Source organism: Thermobia domestica, chromosome 3 (assembly GCF_964235325.1).
Source record: "Thermobia domestica chromosome 3, izTheDome1.hap1.1, whole genome shotgun sequence".
NCBI classification, from domain to species: Eukaryota; Metazoa; Arthropoda; class Insecta; order Zygentoma; family Lepismatidae; genus Thermobia; species Thermobia domestica.
In genome coordinates, this window is record NC_137456.1 from 212611318 (window position 1) to 212631689 (window position 20372).

At 34.8% G+C, this 20372-nt stretch overlaps 1 protein-coding gene across 2 annotated transcripts in view; it reads left to right on the plus strand.

Annotated features, from left to right (window-relative positions):
• The window catches only part of Ufm1 (Ubiquitin-fold modifier 1), a 61950-nt gene that overhangs the window by 6817 nt on the left and 34761 nt on the right, over positions 1-20372 (plus strand). The window contains exon 3 of one of the 2 annotated variants that reach the window (XM_081752162.1): positions 13571-13860. The exons of the other annotated variant lie outside the window; for it this stretch is intronic. Within the exon in view, the coding sequence (XP_081608288.1) occupies positions 13790-13860 (71 nt within the window). The 5' untranslated portion in view covers positions 13571-13789. The remainder of the gene's footprint in view (positions 1-13570; positions 13861-20372) is intronic. 2 annotated transcript variants of the gene reach the window in all.

The following is a 20372-nucleotide window of genomic DNA, read 5'->3' on the forward strand; positions in this document are numbered from 1 at the left end:
TTTCATTGATATTTCCATTTTTTTCTTGCCAGTAGTTGTGACTTTTATATATTCAATACACACACACACACACACACACACACGTACGTTCTTTTTGTTCATGTATGGGTTTATTTGGCTAACTCGTGGATGCAGAAACAGATATTTGTAGAAAAATGAATAGTTGTTTATGTATATCTTTGCTTTGAAAGCTGTTGCATTCCTAACGCTTTAGGGAGGGTGAAAGTATTTTTTGGGAGGAAGTTGTGTGAATGAATTAATGGTAAACTTAAGTGGACTAAAGAGACCGAAAGGAATGTTGATTTAACTTCTAGATTTCAATAGTAAGAAATTACTTCATGTACAATCACCAGCGCAGATCGGTATATATGTTATTTTGTCGGATAATTTCCGCACGAATTGTGAGTTAAGGAGATAAGTTCTTCGTAATGCTGAAAACTCAATTATTAGTTCGTATAGAAGTTCTCGACGAAAGAACACGTAGGCTGAGTGTATTAATTTTTGCTGGGGACTGTACAAATTATATGAAAGGAAATAGTCTTCTGAAACGACCAAATCTCTCCTATGAGCAATGTACATTAGTGTGCGTCAATGTAGATACGAAATTTTATTCTGTATTTATTAAATATGTTGAGGTAAATCTTACGTTAAGGTATCTCTTGTGCGTTGTAAGTGGAATATAAAATTATCACCTTTCTACTTTTAAACTATTTAATGAACGCAGTTTTTTTACATTATGCTCAATCAATCTACAAGATTGGTTATCTCAAAGTTGAGGAAAACACATGTAATGCAAAACATCGTATTGTGCAAATTTAACTAAATGACTAAGTACACTTACTCATTTTCTTATCGGGGCCGCGGTGACTCAGTAGTAGAGCGTTCACCTCTGGTGCGTGGGTTTTCTCATGGTTCACCCGTTTCCTCCCACTTTCTTCATTCCACCATTTCACTCATCTCTCATCATCACCGTCTCCTTTAGCCTAACTGGCATAATCGTGGGACGTAAAATTCAAAAATTTCATTTCATTTTCATTTTCTTATCGAACTGATCTTTCCGTCCGCTGCATTCCAAACTTTTTCATTGGCACCCGTATAAATTATTTAATTTTATGTGGTCAAAAGTTTTATTAGAAGTCAATAACTAGTAGTACTGACTAATTCAATTCTTTTGGTAAACCGAAAATAATTTTCGGTTTTGGGTTTCAAAATCGAAATTCGATTTTTAGTTTCTCTTTTTAAGAACGAAATTCGTGTTACGATACCGATATCTGAATAAGGTCTGTGGAAAAGAAAGAAAATTCTAGTTCATACTTACTGAAAGTAGTGCAACACAATACGATATGAAATTCTGGCGCCAAACGTTAATAACCTAGAATAGTGTAAATATTCGAAACCGGGTATCCCACTCTTTCTGTTTTGGCTAAAATTTACCTACCTATTTAAGCTCGCAAAATTAGCAGCTTCAAAAAGAGTTTTCTCCACTTCTAAAACATTGTCACAGAAAACGTAGTTGTTTAAGTTCCAATACGGTATAAAGGTATTTTACGCATTAATTTAAAGAAGAGACGCTTCAGGTTTGTTTTAGTGATGGGGAAAACCGTTTTTTAAAAAATAAAAACCGGAAACCGTTTCTAGAAAAACCGAAATTCGATTTTTCACCGAAGCCGGTTTCGGTTTTCTAAAAAAACTGTTCCTGTTTTCACCGAAACTGGTTTCGATGAAAACTTGGAAAACACATAAAGCTATTTCTGTGGAAACGGATTCGGTTTCCGGAGAAGAACAAAACTATTCTGGTCAGAAATAGAACAAATTTCGGAGAAAAAAAAAGTGAAAAACCGAAACCGGTTTTTTGCCCAACACTAGTTTGTTTATTTCAGTTGAAACTTTTGATAAGAAAAATGCTTACCTTGTGCTTCCATGTTTGTTACTTTAGTTCAATATTTCTTCCTCTCAGGAAACGTCATCACCACCATTTTTATTACTGTATTACCGGATTCTTGCTTTACATTCCCTGTTCTAAGTTTTGTATCCTTTAAAGAACAGCTAGTGTAAAATATTCAATGACTTAATTTCGATTTTTAATTACCCTTAAGTTAATAATTGTTCCTTTATTTTCCATCAATTCACCGTTTTCACAAAAACAGTACTCACATTAATAATTATCCGGAATTCCATAATATGTCTTTAATTTATGCTCTATGAGGTTGTTTCGCAATTTCTTTTTGGTTGTAAACATTAATTCCTCTGGCAGATTAACAATTTGCAAATTTTGTGCAGTTTGGGACTAAGGTGGTTGAACACTTACATGGCTTGTGTAGTTTGTCCATGAGATTTCTTCTGAAAGCTAGTTCTGTATTTTTGGTGGCATGAGATGTGAATTTTTTAAAAATAATTTTCAGTTGACAATTCAACGCCAAATGAGAGCAATGTGTCCAGATCAAATTATTCAAGTAATGTAAATATCCTCAGAAAACACATGTTCAGGTTCTATTTAGGTTCCTTAATATACCTGTTAGTCTTCTTAACGTTGAAGTTGTGTAAACTGGAAACGATATTTAAAAGTACATGTAACAGACACCTCACTTCACTAGATACACTTTTATGAAACAATCCATTATGATCATTTGTTGCAAATTCGACAATGATCTTTTTTGTGGAAGTGCATGAAATTATTCCTACATTATTTTCATTATTCTGCTGGCCACTTGGGCCCTAACACTTTTCTTATGAATATATGTCCTATAGTTCCTATAAGTAAATATGAAGCTTTCCATTCATTATTATCAAAGATGTTAGCAAGTTATGCAAGTTTAGTCATCACAACTAGACATAAAGTACTGTTTAAATAAGTTAAATAATTTTACTTTCAAAGTAGCTTCAAAATTTGTTACATACTTATACTTGTTAAAAATGATTATAATATAGTTGTTGTGTTGGATTTTAGCATTTCTTTTAGCACCTAGGCTTTATGAGACTTGGAACGAGCACACTTTCTTCATTCCACCATTTCCTTCATCTCTCATCATCACCGTCTCCTTTATCTTAGCCGGCATCACTGTGGGACGTAAAACTTAAAGATTTCATTTCATTTTTTGAGTTTTAATGAATAGTTCTAGCTATTTATATGCAGTGGCAGAGCTATTACGAGGAGGGGCTAACTAAAATGTTTAAAACTTGTTTCTGGTCGATAAATAGCTGTTATCAAACATATAAAACTTTTTTTTTTTTTTTAATACAATAGCGTTTGCCCTGAAGTGCAGTTTTCGTTACAAAACTACATTGTGATTCTTTTACTTTTTTTCTGCTGAAAATGTATTTTCATTTTGTTTAAATGAAGTAAGTGTACCGATCTTGTTAGGCTGTACATTGCAAGGAAGAAAAATAAAGTACTATATACTTACGTGGAAAATCTAATGCTTAGTCAACAATGTATCAACTGAACCACGATCACTCCATATCTAAATGCATATATGTATACCTAGTCTTACCATAAATACTGTCTCAAAGTTTTAAGTACATTGACACAAAAAGCTTGGAGATATATTTTAAGATCTTAATAATGTGAGTTACATGGATGCATTATGAACTAAAATCACAAATAATTATTCAAAATGGCCACCATTAGTATGGACACTGTCCTTAAGTCTTTGTGACTTCATTAGTTGCATTACGCAACACATCAACTGGAAAAAAGCTGCCTTCCGAAGAGACCGCTTTAAACTTGAAATATTGGTACGTCTCTTCTTGCAAGCCATCTCCTGAAGCTTGGACCAAATTTTTAGTCTGAAGGATTTAGGTCCGGACTTGCAGAAGACCAATCTGAAGTGGAAATGAAGTCCGGAACATTTGCCTTTAGCCGCTGCTGGGTTGCCTATGCCGTGTGTGCTGGGTCTGAGTCCTGCTGGAAACTTCAGTTCTGTCCATGGAAGAGGGTATTGGTGAGATTCTTCACTAGTTTCTCAAGTACTGTCTCCTGGTACACTTTGGCTGACGTTTTGACCCTGTTTCTCACGGAAATGGAGCTCCGTTGTGCCCTCGTAACTCACATTCCACCACGCCAAGAATGAGGCACAGTGCTGACCCCTCTGAATCCGTGGAGCCTTTTTACCAGCTTCTCTAAGGATTTGATATATATCCTGTCATTTTGGCATTGAAAGTTTCCTCAACACTAAAAGTTTTTTCATCAGTAAAAAAGATTTCTTCCGTAACGCTAAAGTAAGCGCTATGCCTTTAGGAGCCTCTGGCGCTCAGTTCATTTGTCAGGAGATGTCCGTTGCGTTGTTTGCAAGCATGGAGTCCAGGTCATTGCTTAACGTGCGAGACATAGACATTTTCGATACCTTTAGCTCACGAGCCATAACTGACTGTTTCCTAACTTGATTTCGTCGAACACGCGCCGCCACTTCTTTCACAAGTTCCAGTGTTCGTACTGTGCATGACCTTCCTTGCTGCTGGCGATCTTTCACAGTTTCAGCCTCAAGAAGGCACTGGATAGTGTGGTAAACAAATCTCCCATGGTGATTCGTCTACCTTGTGCAAAGCTTCCACGGCCACACGATTTTCATATTCGCCTCATTCTATCTTGAATACGTACAACTGACACTTTTATACTTCTTCAGCTCATCAAACAATGATTCGCGCTTCACGATACCACTCCTGATGTCATCAGTACGGACGGAAGTACAGCCACCCTCTACATATTGGGGAGCAGACTACTGGGAGAGCATTGAAATTTGAACTCATTATGGTGACATAGATTAAACTATAGGTTCTCATCTCATGTGGCCTCGCTAAAATAAAATCCTGAGTTGAATATATGGACCAAAGGAAAGTGAGAATGAGGAATTACTAAACCTTCATAATTTGGAATTTTATGACTTACAATATCGTTAAGGTTATTAAAACTAGGACAGGTCATATAGCCAGAATAGAAGTTAGTAGAAACACTTTTAAAATATTGATCGGATGGAAACCCAAAAGAAAAAGTACCATTCGGTAGATTGGACAATAACGTTGAGATGAACTTGGAAAAAAATGGGTCCCTGACAATCTTTTGTCAATGCAAGTTTGAACCGTTGGACTCCATAGGCCACAGAGTTTAGTAGTTTTGTTTTGTTTCCAAAGTCAAGGACAATTACATTTAGCAAAGAAGTGGAGAAAAAGAGAAAGAAATTTTCCTGTATAATATGAATGTAAGGATTGAAAGATGTGGACGCGCAATTCCGCATTTGCTCTGGGCTGTTAACACTAGATACGACACTGCGTGTAGAAAAAGAACAATTAAGAAGAAAGATAAAGAAAGATAAAATGTTGATATTTTAGTTGTAACTTAAATGACACGCGGAAGAGTGGAAAGAAATCACTGGAAAAGAATGTTACCTTCTTTATAAAGATATAATTATGTTTTGATTCTGACAGTTCATTTGCTGAACGTGCCACAAGAAGAAAAAGGAATTTGCCTACTTTGTATTTCCTTTCATTCTTTGTACCGTTTATTCTCAACATCCAGAAGTTACATTAAGAAGTACTAGAAGTATTTATATGTTATATACAATGTTTGAAAAGGGTCGCGTAGTCCGGTATGATATTCTTCCACTTCTTTCCATTAATTTCCATTACAGCACCTTTCATAGGAAGATTGTATAGGGAGCTTTTTAATTGAACCGTACACTTGAATATTCGTATGTGAAACATATCCCGGCGCTGGCGCTTCACATTTCTGGTTTCGAGCACTGGTTATATAGGAATGTTTCGAAAGCTAGGCAGTGGTATCTTAATAAAAGAACAGAAAAGAAAGGGAATATCGCTCCTAATTCGATTATTATTATTATTGGCTAGAAAGTATTTTTGTAATGGAGAGACGATCAAACTCGCCAGTGATTTTTAGATTTTGAAAACCTTTTAGTATTTCAAAACTAAAATTCAATTTCGATTTCTGTAACAGTTGTTTGATTTCAAAACACTCGAAAATTGTTTTTTGTTTTAAACCGAAAATCGATTTTCACATATTCGAGAGAAAAAAAAAAAAACAAACGAAAATATGAAATGTAAACAGCACTATTCAATACTATAAAGGTAACCAAGAAAGTTCTGTCGCTTTTTGTGGAGGTCCGTGTTCCATTGGCCCTCACACCGTGAGATGAATGCGAATAAAGCTGATCAGTTGTTAGTGTAAGTATATCCAACGTACTACCTGGTTGTGGCAGTTCAGTTACATCGTGAACATGCGTAATGGAGTGGAGCGAAAAAATCAAATTTTCGAGTAGCGAATTCTAATAGGGCTCAAAAGTTGCGTATTTGCATGCTAATCAATGAAAAAATAACCAAAAAAATTACACTTTGGATCTTTAGTTCGCGCAAACGGCCTAAAATTTGAAAAAAATGACAGAAAACATCAAAATTTACCTTTATGCGAAAAAATCAAATTTTTAAGTATCGAACTCTAAAAGGGTTCAAAAGTTGCGTATTTGCTTGTTAATCAATGGAAAATAACGAAAACAATCACACTTTGGATCTTCAGATCGCGCAAACGACCTAAAATTTTTAAAATGACAAAAAACACCAAAATTTACCTTTACGCAAGGAATATACAGATTTTATTTCCCCTTCATTTCTTTAGCGTCTAAGTACTTTATTTTAGTTGTGTGAGTATTTGTTAATAATTCGTTAACGTGAGTGATTTTATACATTTTATTTTCATAATGATTTTGCAGCTCATCGCCCATTTGTCAAATTTTTTTCATGAAATGACCCAGAACTCATCACGAGGAGGTGGCTGCAATTCGAGTTCCATCCACATTTTACTTATCTCTCCGACCAATTAGGGTGTACTAAATTATGTTGATTTAGTCGAGTATGTTGTCTTAAATTCATATTTTTAAATCAAATTTTGGCATTGTAAGTCTTGACAGCAAAAATGCTCTAATGTAACCATCTCTGGTTTCTTGTCCACACACTTTCCTGTAAACTCCGTAACAAGTTTGACACCTTTCGATTTCCTGAGTATGACAGAAAATTTAAGAAGTCAAACTCATGAGCAGGTTTGTTATGCATAAGTGAAAAGAAACTGTAGGGGATGATAGCTTACATTTTCTCCAATCTATCAGCTTACTGTAGTTCGTGGCATTAAAATTTATTGAAGTTGCCATACAAGTTCTAACAGAGCAATTCATACAGGGCAGTGTGCTCCAGATGTGGCTATAAGAGATCCTAGACCTCTCATCGATGGCTGACATGTGCAAACCGGGTCTTACGGTTGTACGTTTCTCAAATCCTACAAACGAACTCAAAGTGCGTGTAAACTACATTATAAAGACATATGTTCCTATGTGGTTCGACATAAAGTGATCAGTCAGTGGAATATGGACCTAAACATATTTTGAAGGTAGTTTAAACAATTAGACATTTACCAAACAACATTGAAAGAATTATCGATCCTGTGATTTAGAGAAACGCGTTCATCTGTCATCCAAAGACATATTGTTAACTATGACAGTGTATGAGAGACAATACGTACGAGAATTGGGTTATGGGAGAGTGCTAGAGGCAAGAAATCAATATCCGAAGTTGAAATATGTTAGAACTTTTGTGGCAACTTCAATAAATTTTGAAATACGGACTACAGTGAGCTGATAGATTGGAGAAATTGTAAGCAGTCGCCTCCTCCAGTGCTCGAAAGCTTGACAACAGAAACTATTTTATCACTTATGCATGACAAATCTGCTCACGAGTTTGATGTCTTAAATGTTCCATGCCATACTCAGGAGGTTGAAAGATGTGTCAAACTTGTCACAGAGTCTGCAGGAAAAGTGCACGGACAAGAAAACAGAGATGGCTACATTAGAGCAAATTTGCTCTCAAGACTCACAATCCCAAAATTTGATTAAAAATCTGAATTTAAGACAACGTCCTTGGCTAAGCCACCATAATTTAGCACACCCTAATTGGTAGGAGAATTGAGTAGGATGTCGGTGGAACTCGAATTGCAGCCACCTCCTCGTGATGAGTTCTGGACCATTTCATGAAAAAAAGATGGGCGAAGAACTGCAAAATCGTTATGAAAGTAAAATGTGTAAAATCACTCACATTAACGAATTATTAACAAACATGCCCTCACACAACTAAAATAAAGTACTTAGATATTGTAGAAATGAAAAGAAAAATAATCTGTATATTCCTTGCGTAAAGGTAAATTTTCGTGTTTTTTGTCATTTTTTTTTTCTTTCTTTAATTTTAGGCCGTTTGCGCGAGCTGAAGATCTAAAGTGTGATTATTTTTGTTATTGTCACATTAATTAGCACGCAAATACGCAACTTTAGAGGCCTTTTAGAATTCGACTTTATCCTTTCGCGTAAAGGTAAATTTTGGTATTTTTTTCAAACTTTAGGCCGTTTGCGCGAACTGACAATCCAAAGTGTGAGTTTTTTCGTTATTTTTCCATCAATTAGCATGCAAATACACAACTTTTGAGCCCTATTAGAATTCGATACTCGAAAATTGGATTTTTTCGCTCCAGCCTAATGTGTAAGGACAGAGTAAACATAGGGCTTCTACAGAGTGTCATAACAGCGTATATATTCTACGAGTTCAAACTGGGTTCAAACGCCGCTGCTCAGGGTGGAACTTATGCCAGTCCTTTGATGAGGGTGTCGTGACTACGCGGACACTGTAGCGGTGGTTTAATAAGTTTAAGAACGGTAACGAAACACTCGAAGGCGCACCACGTGCCGGAAAACCAATATATGTACAAAATGAAGATCTTCAGGCAGCAGTTGAGACGAACAGTGACTAGACATGTGAGGAACTGGGACTACAATTCAGTGTGAGTGGAGAAACCATTCGGCAGCACCTGCATCAACTTGAAAGGCATTAGAAGTTGCTTCGATGGATCCCACATAATTTGACTCCGGGTCAGAAGGCACCGCGAGCAGACACCTGTGTTTCTTTGATGTCTCGTCTGAGGAAATAGCCATTTCTGGACAGGGTGTGGACATGAGATGAGAAGTGGATCCTGTACGAAGCTTCACGGCGCCGTCATCATTGGTTAGCATCCCATGAATCGCTTCCAAAACAGCCAAAACCACCACTGCACCAGAAAATCATCCTGTGTGTTTGGTGGAGTTTTTGTGGCATTGTGCATCGAGAACTGCTACCAGCTGGTCAGAGCAAAAATGCAACTGTGTACTGTCAACAGTTGAGCGTTGTTCAAGAAAAACTCAAAACTCTGGAGCCAGCACTTCTGAATCGCAAAGGGGTCCTCCTGTTACAGGACACTAGGCCCACGTGGCTAGGATGACCCGGGACATCATTCTACGCCTTGGATGGGAAACACTATTGCATTCACCATACTCCCCGGATTGCTCTGTCCGATTATCACCTGTTCCATTCCTTGGACAATCACCTTAGAGGACGCCAGTTCAAATCCCTAGTAGAGGTGCAAAATGCACTTGATACTTACTTCGTTTCACGGCCCATCATATTCTATCGCGATTAAATCCATGGCCTTCCAGAACGTTGGCAGAAGGCCGTTGATGCTGATGGGGACTATTTTTGATCTTCCAGGTATGTCGTAGTGACATATCGATTTTCGAAGGTGGTAAGTGGAAAAGCGACAAAACTTTCTTGGTTACCTTTATATGTAGAGACATTCTGAGTAATAACGGCCTACTCAGAGTTTGTTCCATGAAACTCCCCCTTACTAGTTATTTTCTAAGGGAAAGATGAACTTACACAAACTTCATATAGTGATGAGACCTGGCCACCACAGAGTAGTATGGTAATTACTACTCGAACATCTCAATTGTAGTTCAAACTTTCAGATGGCACTTTTTTTTAAGTGTCCTTTACTACTCGGAACGCCTCGTATGTATATCATTTTCTTTTCCTATAAATCTTTCACTGATTACCCTAAGTATATTAATATAACCGTTTTTGTACCTCAGATATTCTTCCTCATTTTCTTAATTTGATTCAAAACTTGGGCTGCGTCTGATAATAAACTAATTGTTTTGTAGTTCTCACATAGTCCTAAAGTCGTTGTCTCTTTTCATGCATTTCAAAAATTAGAAATCCTTTTCTTTTCTTCTGACCCCAGATTCTTGAATTCAATAACTTACGATCTACCTTAGTTGCTGTCCCATTCCTCATATTTATAACATTATTATAAACATTCTGTCACCAATTACTGGCTGTTCGTTTGAATTTCGAAGTTGAGCGTCCCTTTCAGCAACAAGGCTACATGAGACGTTCACCTACAGCTTAACGTGGGATCTGAGCCACATGAGCTGCCACTCGGAATCGAACTCGGGTCTCCTGCGTCGAAGGCGCATATGTTAACAATATAGCCACGAGAGAGCTCCACTAGCAGTTCGCTTGCTGCTTGCTAGGAACACCTTAAAGTATGGAGTGTTCTATTGTCTCTTAATTTGAACGTAAGAATTATCCCCTTTAATACCATCCATTAATTATAGTTGCCTTTTTCCCCTCCCACTCTTTCCTTCTACCCTATATTTTGTCACACTGTAAGAAAAACTTTTCTGAAGTAATCCCTTAGGTTGTCTCTTTCCCTTTTTCAACTAGTGCCATTATTATTATTATTATTATTATTATTATTATTATTATTATTATTATTATTATTATTTAAACTTCGCTAACACTGTTTCGTTCTGTTTTCTTTTTACCCACGTAATATTCTCCACTCTTCTCCAAATCGAAATTTCAAGCTTTCCAGCGTTTCTGCGCTGCACAGTACAGTACTTCACATAATACTTCTGTTGGTCTTTTTCGTAACTTTATTTAACGTTCCACAAATATTCTTTTCTACTTCATACATGCTTCCTATTCTTCATTGCATTTCAGATCTTCACCCGTGTTCGATTCCCTACGGAAGGTCATAGTACCACATTAAACTGTAGATCCACATCTCACAAACCTTACTGCTGGAAGGGACCTAAAATCAAGTCAATTCATGTCAATGAACAAGGGGAATATTTTACCTTGCGAATGATCATTGTACGTTTTTATCTTTACTTTCTTTTATAGCCAACAAGGAAAAATAGTGTAGTAATTTTCTGTTTATCTCCACACAGTTGTGCTTCAACCGTTAAAATCATTGATCACATTTAAACTATCAAGTTAAGTTTTCCTTTCAATTTCAATGATTTCCTCCAACTTGGCTACTGGAGGAACTACTTCTTTCCGCAGAAGGCTCCTCGTCTGTCCTGTTTGGTGGGGTTGTTCGTCTAGTAATTTTCCACCGACTTAGCTATAAATTTCACTACAACACACAGTTGTCCCCCATCCTACACATTAAAAGTATGTTCGTAATAGTCGGTAAAAATTGTTCGCTGTCATTTTTCAGCATTGTCAACTCTGTTTTCTTTCCTGTTTACTTTCATCTTCAGCATCTGTAATATATCCCTTCTACCTAACTGAACATTTCATGTCTCCCACTATATACCTTCTATACTTTCGAGCAACGATAGAAGAGAAGGTGTGTTGAAGAAAAAAGAAAAATTGAGTGTTCAACGGATGATGGCTACACGCTTCATGGCTTCTAAATACCGAGAAGGTTATTTTTGAATGTCTGTCTTTCCATTCGTCCCGATGTTTGTCCCCTAGAAGTTTTCATAAGATTCTCCAGAGAGGTTTCTCGAGTTTTCTCTCGGAAACAGATCTAACGATTTTGTGTTTATATCATGTCAATATTTCTCTAGCAACTCTATACTGGGCGTAAATTATTTCTCTGGATATAATCCGGAAGGGGTCATTTCTCTTGGAGGTAAGTTTTTGAGACGACTTTCTGAAAATCTATTCAGACAATTTTGTTCTTAGTTAATAAATAAATATTTCATTAATAATTGTATAATATTAGATATGTCACTACTCATGAAAATATCCACATAGGGTAATTTTGGAGGTGAGATTTCTTCAGATATAGTTTTCCGCAAATATCTTATCTTTCTCTTATTTCAGAAAATAAATGTTTCAGTAATAACTGCTGCATAACCTGATTTAGTTTAAGAAATAGAGCGAAGTTCGAGAAATTGAAAGCTTGGTGCGGTAGACCATACTTTTTATTTCTTCCTTCCTATGTGTGTTGTCTTTCTGCATTTCTATTTTTCCCGATTTTCACATAGTGAGATCTCTCGTAACTGACAGCCAGTTAACCGGCAATACCACTTGGACAGGCAAGTCCAGAACGTACATTACATAGTTTACGAGAAAGAAAAAAAAATCATTCATGTGGTTCCGTTATGGCTACTTCCGCAAAACTTTTTAAAACCGTGGTAATTTCCTGCCTTTTGTAGCAAACGAATTGTTTTCATTTTTTGTCAGTAATTTTGCAGTTGTGCTAAGAAGCCCTGAAAAATAGTAATCCTTAAATGCTCCCCACCTACTGCGACATGTTCCACGTGCTGTTTAAATAAGGCAGGCGAACTCAACTTATCTCAGCTCACGTATATATTTCAAACAATAACCATGGAACAGTATAGATCTTCAAATACAGTTGCAGTTAGATCTGTGTTTATAAGATGTTAAAGAAGATATCAAAAATGATCGTGGTAGTCCTGTGCTCATACAGTCGTGAACATTTGGAAAAGAATTACGGTAATATAAATGAAAAGAGCAAGTAAATGTTCCATAGTTGATAAGGCCTATAACGTGAAAATGAATATAAAGTGACAGACAAAATAACTTAACAACTTCTTTAACTCAGACATAACTTCCATTGTTCTGGATAGAGAATAGAACCAATTTATGGAACTTCTCCGGAGTCACTTGACCAATACAAGTTGTATGTCATTTTGGCCGAGATTAAATCCACGAAGTTCAGTAGATCTTGCTGCGATCTATAAAAGAATTGTCGCGTTCTCATCGGTCATCATGAATTGGAACGGAAAATTTAGTAGTAAATGTTGTCTTGATTCATGCGTATTACGGAGGCGATAGTATTGTTCGTATATTCTTAAATACTATAAACATATTTTGTATTGAAAATCATTTAACAGTCGTCTAGATGAAATAAAACTAGCAAGTTCTGTATAATTATAACAGGAATAGTATTTATTTTGGTTTGTAAAAGCACTAACTAATGCTTGAATGCTTATTATTGACATTACTAAGGATCAAAAGCACACTGCACCCAATCATACACTAGTAAAAATCGTTGGACAGTTGCCTTTGAATTCCTCATCCAGTCACTGTTTCCGTGGTCATTAGAGTTCGTTGCTAGAACGAGATTTAAAATGTATGAAACATAAGAGAGTTACAGTTTCATACTCTTACGCAAGTTAGTCATTTAAGATTAGTATACTGTATTTTCAGTTCTTTGTGAGCACGATAAAGTGATGTATTGACTCGTAAGCCGTGAGCATCAAAAACTAAATTGAACTTGTTTTCCCTTCAAGTTATCTGTGTACAATTAGCAATTACTAATAGTATAAATGGAAACTGTTATGCGATTCGATTTTCAGTTAGTTATTAATGTGACGTTTTTGTTGTACGTAGATAGATCTTTATGTTCAAACCAGGCATTGTTACAGCAAAAGTTTTATTTACTTAACAGATGGAAAGCAGATATACGGTAACTATGATGTCGGCTGATGTTGAACATTCTATTAGAAAATTCTTCAATGAAGACGTGACCAATGGCAAAAATATTTTTGCTCTTCGAACAATTTGTTAAAGTTTGTGAGAGTGAAGAACTCAGTCAGACTCAGGAAATGGAGGATTTTTCTTTACCGTTTGAGTCAGCCAAAATTGTTGAGGAGTTGTGCAGAAAAGCATGTGCAGAAAATGCGGAGGAAATGTTCGAATCAAAGTTACAAGAATGGATGAGACTTCGAAATTGGAAGCGTACGTATAAAGTAGAGTTTTTCAAAAGAGCTTGTGATCAGTTACTAAAAAAATTCTTGTTAATAGTGCATGATGTAGAGAAAATTAGATCATTGGTACAATGTTATATTAACGTTTGTGGAGAGCAGAGACTTCACATAACAGTCCAGAACGATATAGTAGCATCAGTTTCCACTGTTGTTGCTTTGAACGCTTTTGACAAAGTGATCAAACAGCTAATGGATAGACATTCGTCCATTATAACGATAGATTTTTGGTTGATTGTTTTCCATTGGTCAAGGACTTGCAAATCTGCAGATGATTTCAGAAAAAATATATTATCTTTTTGGGAAGAAAGTGGTAAATCGAAAGCTACTTTTCAAATGATGTTGGAAATGACACTTATAAATAATATGGATGAATTAAAAGATGTTCAGCTATCAACTGTCGAATTTATTGTATCAAAAATGAATGAAGGAGATTCATGTGAAATATGGCATTTGTATATAGATATCAAGTGTGATACTGTGTTACGAGTGTGTGAAAAGTATCCTAATTTTTTATCAAGCTTCATTGAATTGCTTGTGTCGTTAAGAACAAAATTTTCGTGTGAGTATTCTGAGCGTGGATATCAGTGGATATTAGTTTCTGGTGCAGGTAATGTTAACCATTTTGAATTGTTTACTCAGTTCATAAAGTCACTGTTACGAGGAGACAGTAGTGTGAAACCGATTATGCTCACAAGGCTTCGTAAGTTGCAAGGCGAAGAAGGTGCATCATTTTGGGCAGACGTTGAAGAGCATTGTTATCGCTAATGTTGACATTTGTGAGAATATTGGCAATAATCTTCTGAATAAAATTAAGATTTGTCTCATTCCCTATAATCATGCAATATACATATTTTTCAGTACAGAACTAAATCTCGCTCACAAACAAGCACCTACTGCAAAAAACAGCAGGCTAAAAGTTTTCAACTGGTGCGTGCTGTAATCATCATCTAAGCCACGACTAGGATGGATTGAAACTTAAGTTGTAGTGGACTAAGTTAAATATAAGAATGGCCCAAAAATTAACCACTTACATTTCGAAATAAATTTTAGTTGCTCGATACTGGGATCGTGCTTACTTCTTTACATGAATACAAAAATTAAATTCCCAACCCGCTTAGATTGGTTCTAAAAATGTCTGCAACATGTATCAGTTCAAAATTCAACCTTCTGTTCTCTGCACAGGACACTTGATTGTAAAAAATGTTTTGTTTTGTGCGTATAGTCATGTCCAAACTTTAAATACCCACTTTTCTTTCAGAAATGTTTGTTTTTTTTTAAAAGGACAGCTGACAAAATTCTATCTTGTCTGCTCCTTTGATTGTCTCTTATAAGCATGTGTCTTCAAAGTGCTATTAAGTAGTGGCAGTACGGAAGTTTTAAAAGAAAAATGATTGTCCTAAGTATTTGAACATGACTGTAATTGGATTGTTCCTAATATAATACAAATTTTAAAAGTTTGAATATGCTGTTTGTCACTTTTATTAATAATACGCAACTCTGTAATTATTAATTTGATTTGTATAGTAAAATATTAAGCAGTATGTTCTTTTTAAGACATTAAAATAAATTAAAACGATAGTTTTAAAAGTGTCAGCTGAAATTGGGAACACATCATTTTGAAAATACTGCATGTAATTACCATGGTCAAGATCAAACAGAATAATGCCTTACCTTATTAAGTCAACAGCAGTATACAAGATATTAGTTAGTATATTTTGGCCAAAAATGCCCATCCTCTGGACAGAAGGCAAGAAAATGTAATAGTAATAATACTAATAGAAATAACAATAATAGATTGAAAGAGAAGTGATTATTTACAGTTAGATAAGAGAAACAATAAATCATAACTAAAAGATGTGTCCACATGATGAATGTGTTCCAGTTAATGCTGTATTTCTCTTCTTGAGAGAAACCAAATCTGCATTTTAGTGCTTAAGATCTTTAAACTAAGTAATCATTGAGAAAGTTGGTCGAGTAAGTTTCGTTTGTACATTATAATAAGAAATTACTCAAAACTTTCCTACATTGATTTTGAAGGTTTTATTATTTTCATATCTTGCATGAAATAATTGGATCAGAGAGTTGAATCACTTACGTGTCGTGTGTACTTCAGCTGTTTTGGTGTGTATATTACGTATGTCACAGGTTGCAGTCCAATATCAGATCCATGTAGGAGCCTTTATAAGATTTAGAGTTATTTCTCTATATTTCTATACATTGCAATAGTTTTTACCTAAGGAGATTTGGCTTCCTGTAGAATAGAAAGAAACCTATTTCAGACGCTTGGAGTACGTGCATTATGTTGGACAACCCATAATAAGTTTGTTTCTATATGTTTAGCTGTATTCGTGTCCCTTGTATTCCTGTAAATAACCCATAACGTTGTTTTCTCTCCTTTGTATTGTTTGTCTTAACTATATCGACTATTATGTTGTGTACTGGTACTGGAAAGCTACTAAGGTAAACATTATCTGCTTTTATTTTGATCATTAGTTTTTGTGCTTTTTATTTTTGCAATGCCATATTCAAATTTGTTGTTTGTTAAAAAAAAAATGGTTTCAAGTGTTTTAAGTAGTATTTGGTCTTGTTAAATTATATAAATGATTGTCTTTCTAATGTATTTGAAAATTTTGAACTACATGCGAATTTACTCTCGTAGGTCCACTAATACTGTTTATAGATATTAGTTTAAATGCAATATGATGGATGTATAAATTAAAAGTAACCCAGTGAGCAGCTTATGACAAAACGAGAATACTGTATAATGCGTATTTACTTATTTACTTGGAAGTTTTCAGGTATAGTAGATTTCCCTGTTCTGTACAGAAATAATTACTGTTTAAATTCTAATGATGCTGAAAAAAATAATCCAAAATATTAAACTCCTTAATAACCATTATCATAATAAACAGTTGTCATTAGGAATCCAAATTTTCATTCCAGCCATTGATTTTACGTGTGTAATAGTGGCATAAAATGTTCATACATCCTTGTTGTTATGTCAGTATTTTTTCGCAGATTGACATCTTTTGGTCCTGTAGTTTAAAAAGATACGATTCTCTAATACAATACCCAGATTATTTGGAGATGCTAACACAAAGAAGTATTGTTTGTCATTGTTATATACTTATTGCGCAGGAAGATGTAACAATGGAAAAGTTTGTAGCAAGATACAGAATATTATTGGGCTAAAAGAAAATAACATAAAAATGTCACAATCGGCAAATTAAAAATTACGAGCATGACGAGGAATATAATTATTTACGATGGTATCTTGGCACTTTATATTTTAAATAAGTACAATTGAACCTGACAGATCACCTTTCGTTCCATAAAACTGAAGAATCCGTCTCTTTTAATCAGCTGTGACATCTAATAAAATGTCTTTAATCATCTCGTCGCCACTTAAAATTACAGCTTCAATGCGCAACATGTGTGCAGTAAGGGCGGTATAGGTAGTGTTTGCGTTTTAGTGTTGAGTTTATAGTAGCAGTTACTTATTGTTGAGGTAAGAGTCAATGTAGACGACCTATTCACGTTGTAACGTTGTATGCATGTGTTCGTAATTTTTTACTATTATTATTATTATTATCTTAACAAGGTAGAAAAGTGAAACTGAACGAAAATCAGTAAAAATTACTCATCATGTTTTGATAGTGATCGCGTGCTCAGAAAATCTCCATTTTACTCATTATTTTGAAGAGGATAATATTTGGTGTACATTTGATGTTAAGAATATAGATAACTAACAGTAAACGATTTGATATTTTATGTTGGATATTGGAACAGATAGTTACTTTCCATAGCACACTGTACAACAGCAGACAACCAAACTTACGTAAACACGGAGAAACATAATACAATAAGACATCCAAACACTTACTGCTTCAACTCCTTCAAAAATCCTGCATTGTATAATTGCTTAAGAGGACATATCGTGTATTAAAATAGATATAGAACACCAATAAATGTATCCTTCTGTATTTTGTGGTATAACAGTAGGCGCATTTTAAATTTCAAACAGAATTTCATTTGCAAATAAGTGTCAATATAGAATCAGCAGACTAAATTTTCGACTACAATGCACTATAGTCTCTGTTCAGGTCAATGTTAGAATGGGTTGAGAATTGGGAGTTAGTTAAGTTAAATAAAAGATATCTGAAGAATTTATTACCTAAATTTTATTTTATTTTTTATTAATTAACTTATTTATTTTGCATGGATGCTGTAATACTCTTCGTAGCTGTGATTTCATTTGTTTCTTTCTGTATATATGCTGGTTATTACTTTAGGTGACCAATTTTTTCCCATAAAAACCTGCTGAAAAATAAAATTTCCAAATTAATGGAATAATGATTGAAAGGTGTGTATTTATGTTACTTTGGAATAAATATACAGCGATTAGTTAGTAAACCTTCCTATGATTTTGTTCCAGCCATGTTTAAGTTTCTCTTGTGTATTTCGTAAAAAGATTTTTCGTACTTACATAATAAGATTTAAGCGCCCTATTCTTTCTTCCTTTTGCGTTTTTAATTCGCGCATAACTCGAATTCTGGACAATTTCTGCTTCTTACTCTCAAGATTATGTTCTGGAAAGCCTGAAATCGCTGTTTGTGTCCCCGAATTCTTAATCAGAGTTTTAATATTCCTTTTTGGTATGCCTATATTGCTATATTAGACTCATGCGTAACTCCGTGAGCAACTCCCGCTTCAATATCATTTTCAATAAGATGGTTTTTGCAACTCGTTAGTGAAATTTCATGATTTTAAGATCGGATTGAAATTATATTTCTGAATAATGTACATTTAAATATGTGATATTTTGGAATTCTGACATACTTTCGGGAATTTTGGGGTTCCATCTATTTCCTTTTCTTTGTGTTCAGGAGATTCTTTCGTGGTGTTGATCGAAATATGAGCTTTTTTTTTTTTTTTTATCGTTTACGGATCATTGAATTTGATCAAAGAGAATATGTATTCTACTTTTAATTTAAGCCCTCCTTTAATGAAATAAGTTTCTGTATCGTAACAAAGAATTTTCCCCATATGTTCGTCACATGTGACTGTGCTTAGTTTTTGGTTATATGTTTGTTGTGATCGTAAGTTTCCGAAGGAAATTTGTGGCAGACTTCGTTTTTCTGAAAATTTTCACGGAACCGCGACTTTCTTTGCCAACTTTAAATTTAATTTTAGGATCAGTAATACTTAACTTCGTTAAGTAATACTGAACTTAACAAAGAACTTTATGAACTTCGTTAACAAAAGCTGTAATTGTTCGTCACAATGGTAAGTATATTCCTTTAGTAAATCCATATAAAGTTCTGCTTGCAATTTTTCTTTCCATAAAAGTAGGCCTAGTAAAAACTTCATTAGAACTATATATAGCTTGCTAAAATTCACTTCGTACATTCTTACCTAAACTATTCCACCAGAAGTTAGGAGTTGTGAACGGCGAGTGGAAAGAAAGTTTCATCACGGTATGCAGAAAATGGACAGAGGTACCAAGGTGTGAGGTGCAATCCTCACATGATACGCAACTATTCCTGCTTTTTAGTTAGAAAAAGTGTCACGCATTACAAGAAAAAGAATTAACTGTACATTTTAAAAAAATCTTTATATTGATTTTTGTGTTACTTTGTACATTGGCTTCCTATTTTGGTTCAATACAACAACAAACATTATAAGAACATTAATTCTGATATATTTTTTATAATTATAAAAATACGTTTTTAAAAAACTTGGCAAAATGTTCTAAATAAAAATTGAAATACTGATCAAAATTGTAATTTAAAACATCATTATTGTATTTTTATTTTTATTTATTTATTTATTTATTTATTTATTTATTTATTTAATTTTAAAGCAAGTTTAAGTAATTGTCAAAAACAGATATATTAATCGAGTCTTTTCAAGTCAAAGACTATTTTGCAAAAGCTACATTAGTTTATTACATTCAGTATTATCTGCAAAGTGAAGGCACTTTTTAGTTAGATTTCGTAGTGGAGTTAGTATATTAGTAACGTAATTAAATTCTGTATCAGCGAAATTAATAAATTTTAGTTTCTTACTAGAATATATTTTGCCTTCTGTAATACAAAAACGTTACATATTAGAAACTTTTTATTTATATTCTTGTGTTCAGGAGAGTCGATTTAATTAAAATCGCTACTTTCGTCTATGTGGCTGACAAAAAGTTTAAATTTTTGAGTAGTGTAATCTTAAAATTCTTTAATATTTCACTTTTTCCATCACTGTTAAATATAAGCTACGCACTCTTAGTAGAAACAACCGGGGGGCGCGGTGGCTCAGTGGTAGAGCGTTCACCTCTGGTGCTTGGGGTCGCGGGTTCGATCCCAGTCCCCGCCAAGTGAACTTTGTGGTGGACAAACACCGTGCTCGTGGGTTTTCTCGGGGTTCTCCCGTTTCCTCCCACTTTCTTCATTCCACCATTTTCACTCATCTCTCATCATCACCGTCTCCTTT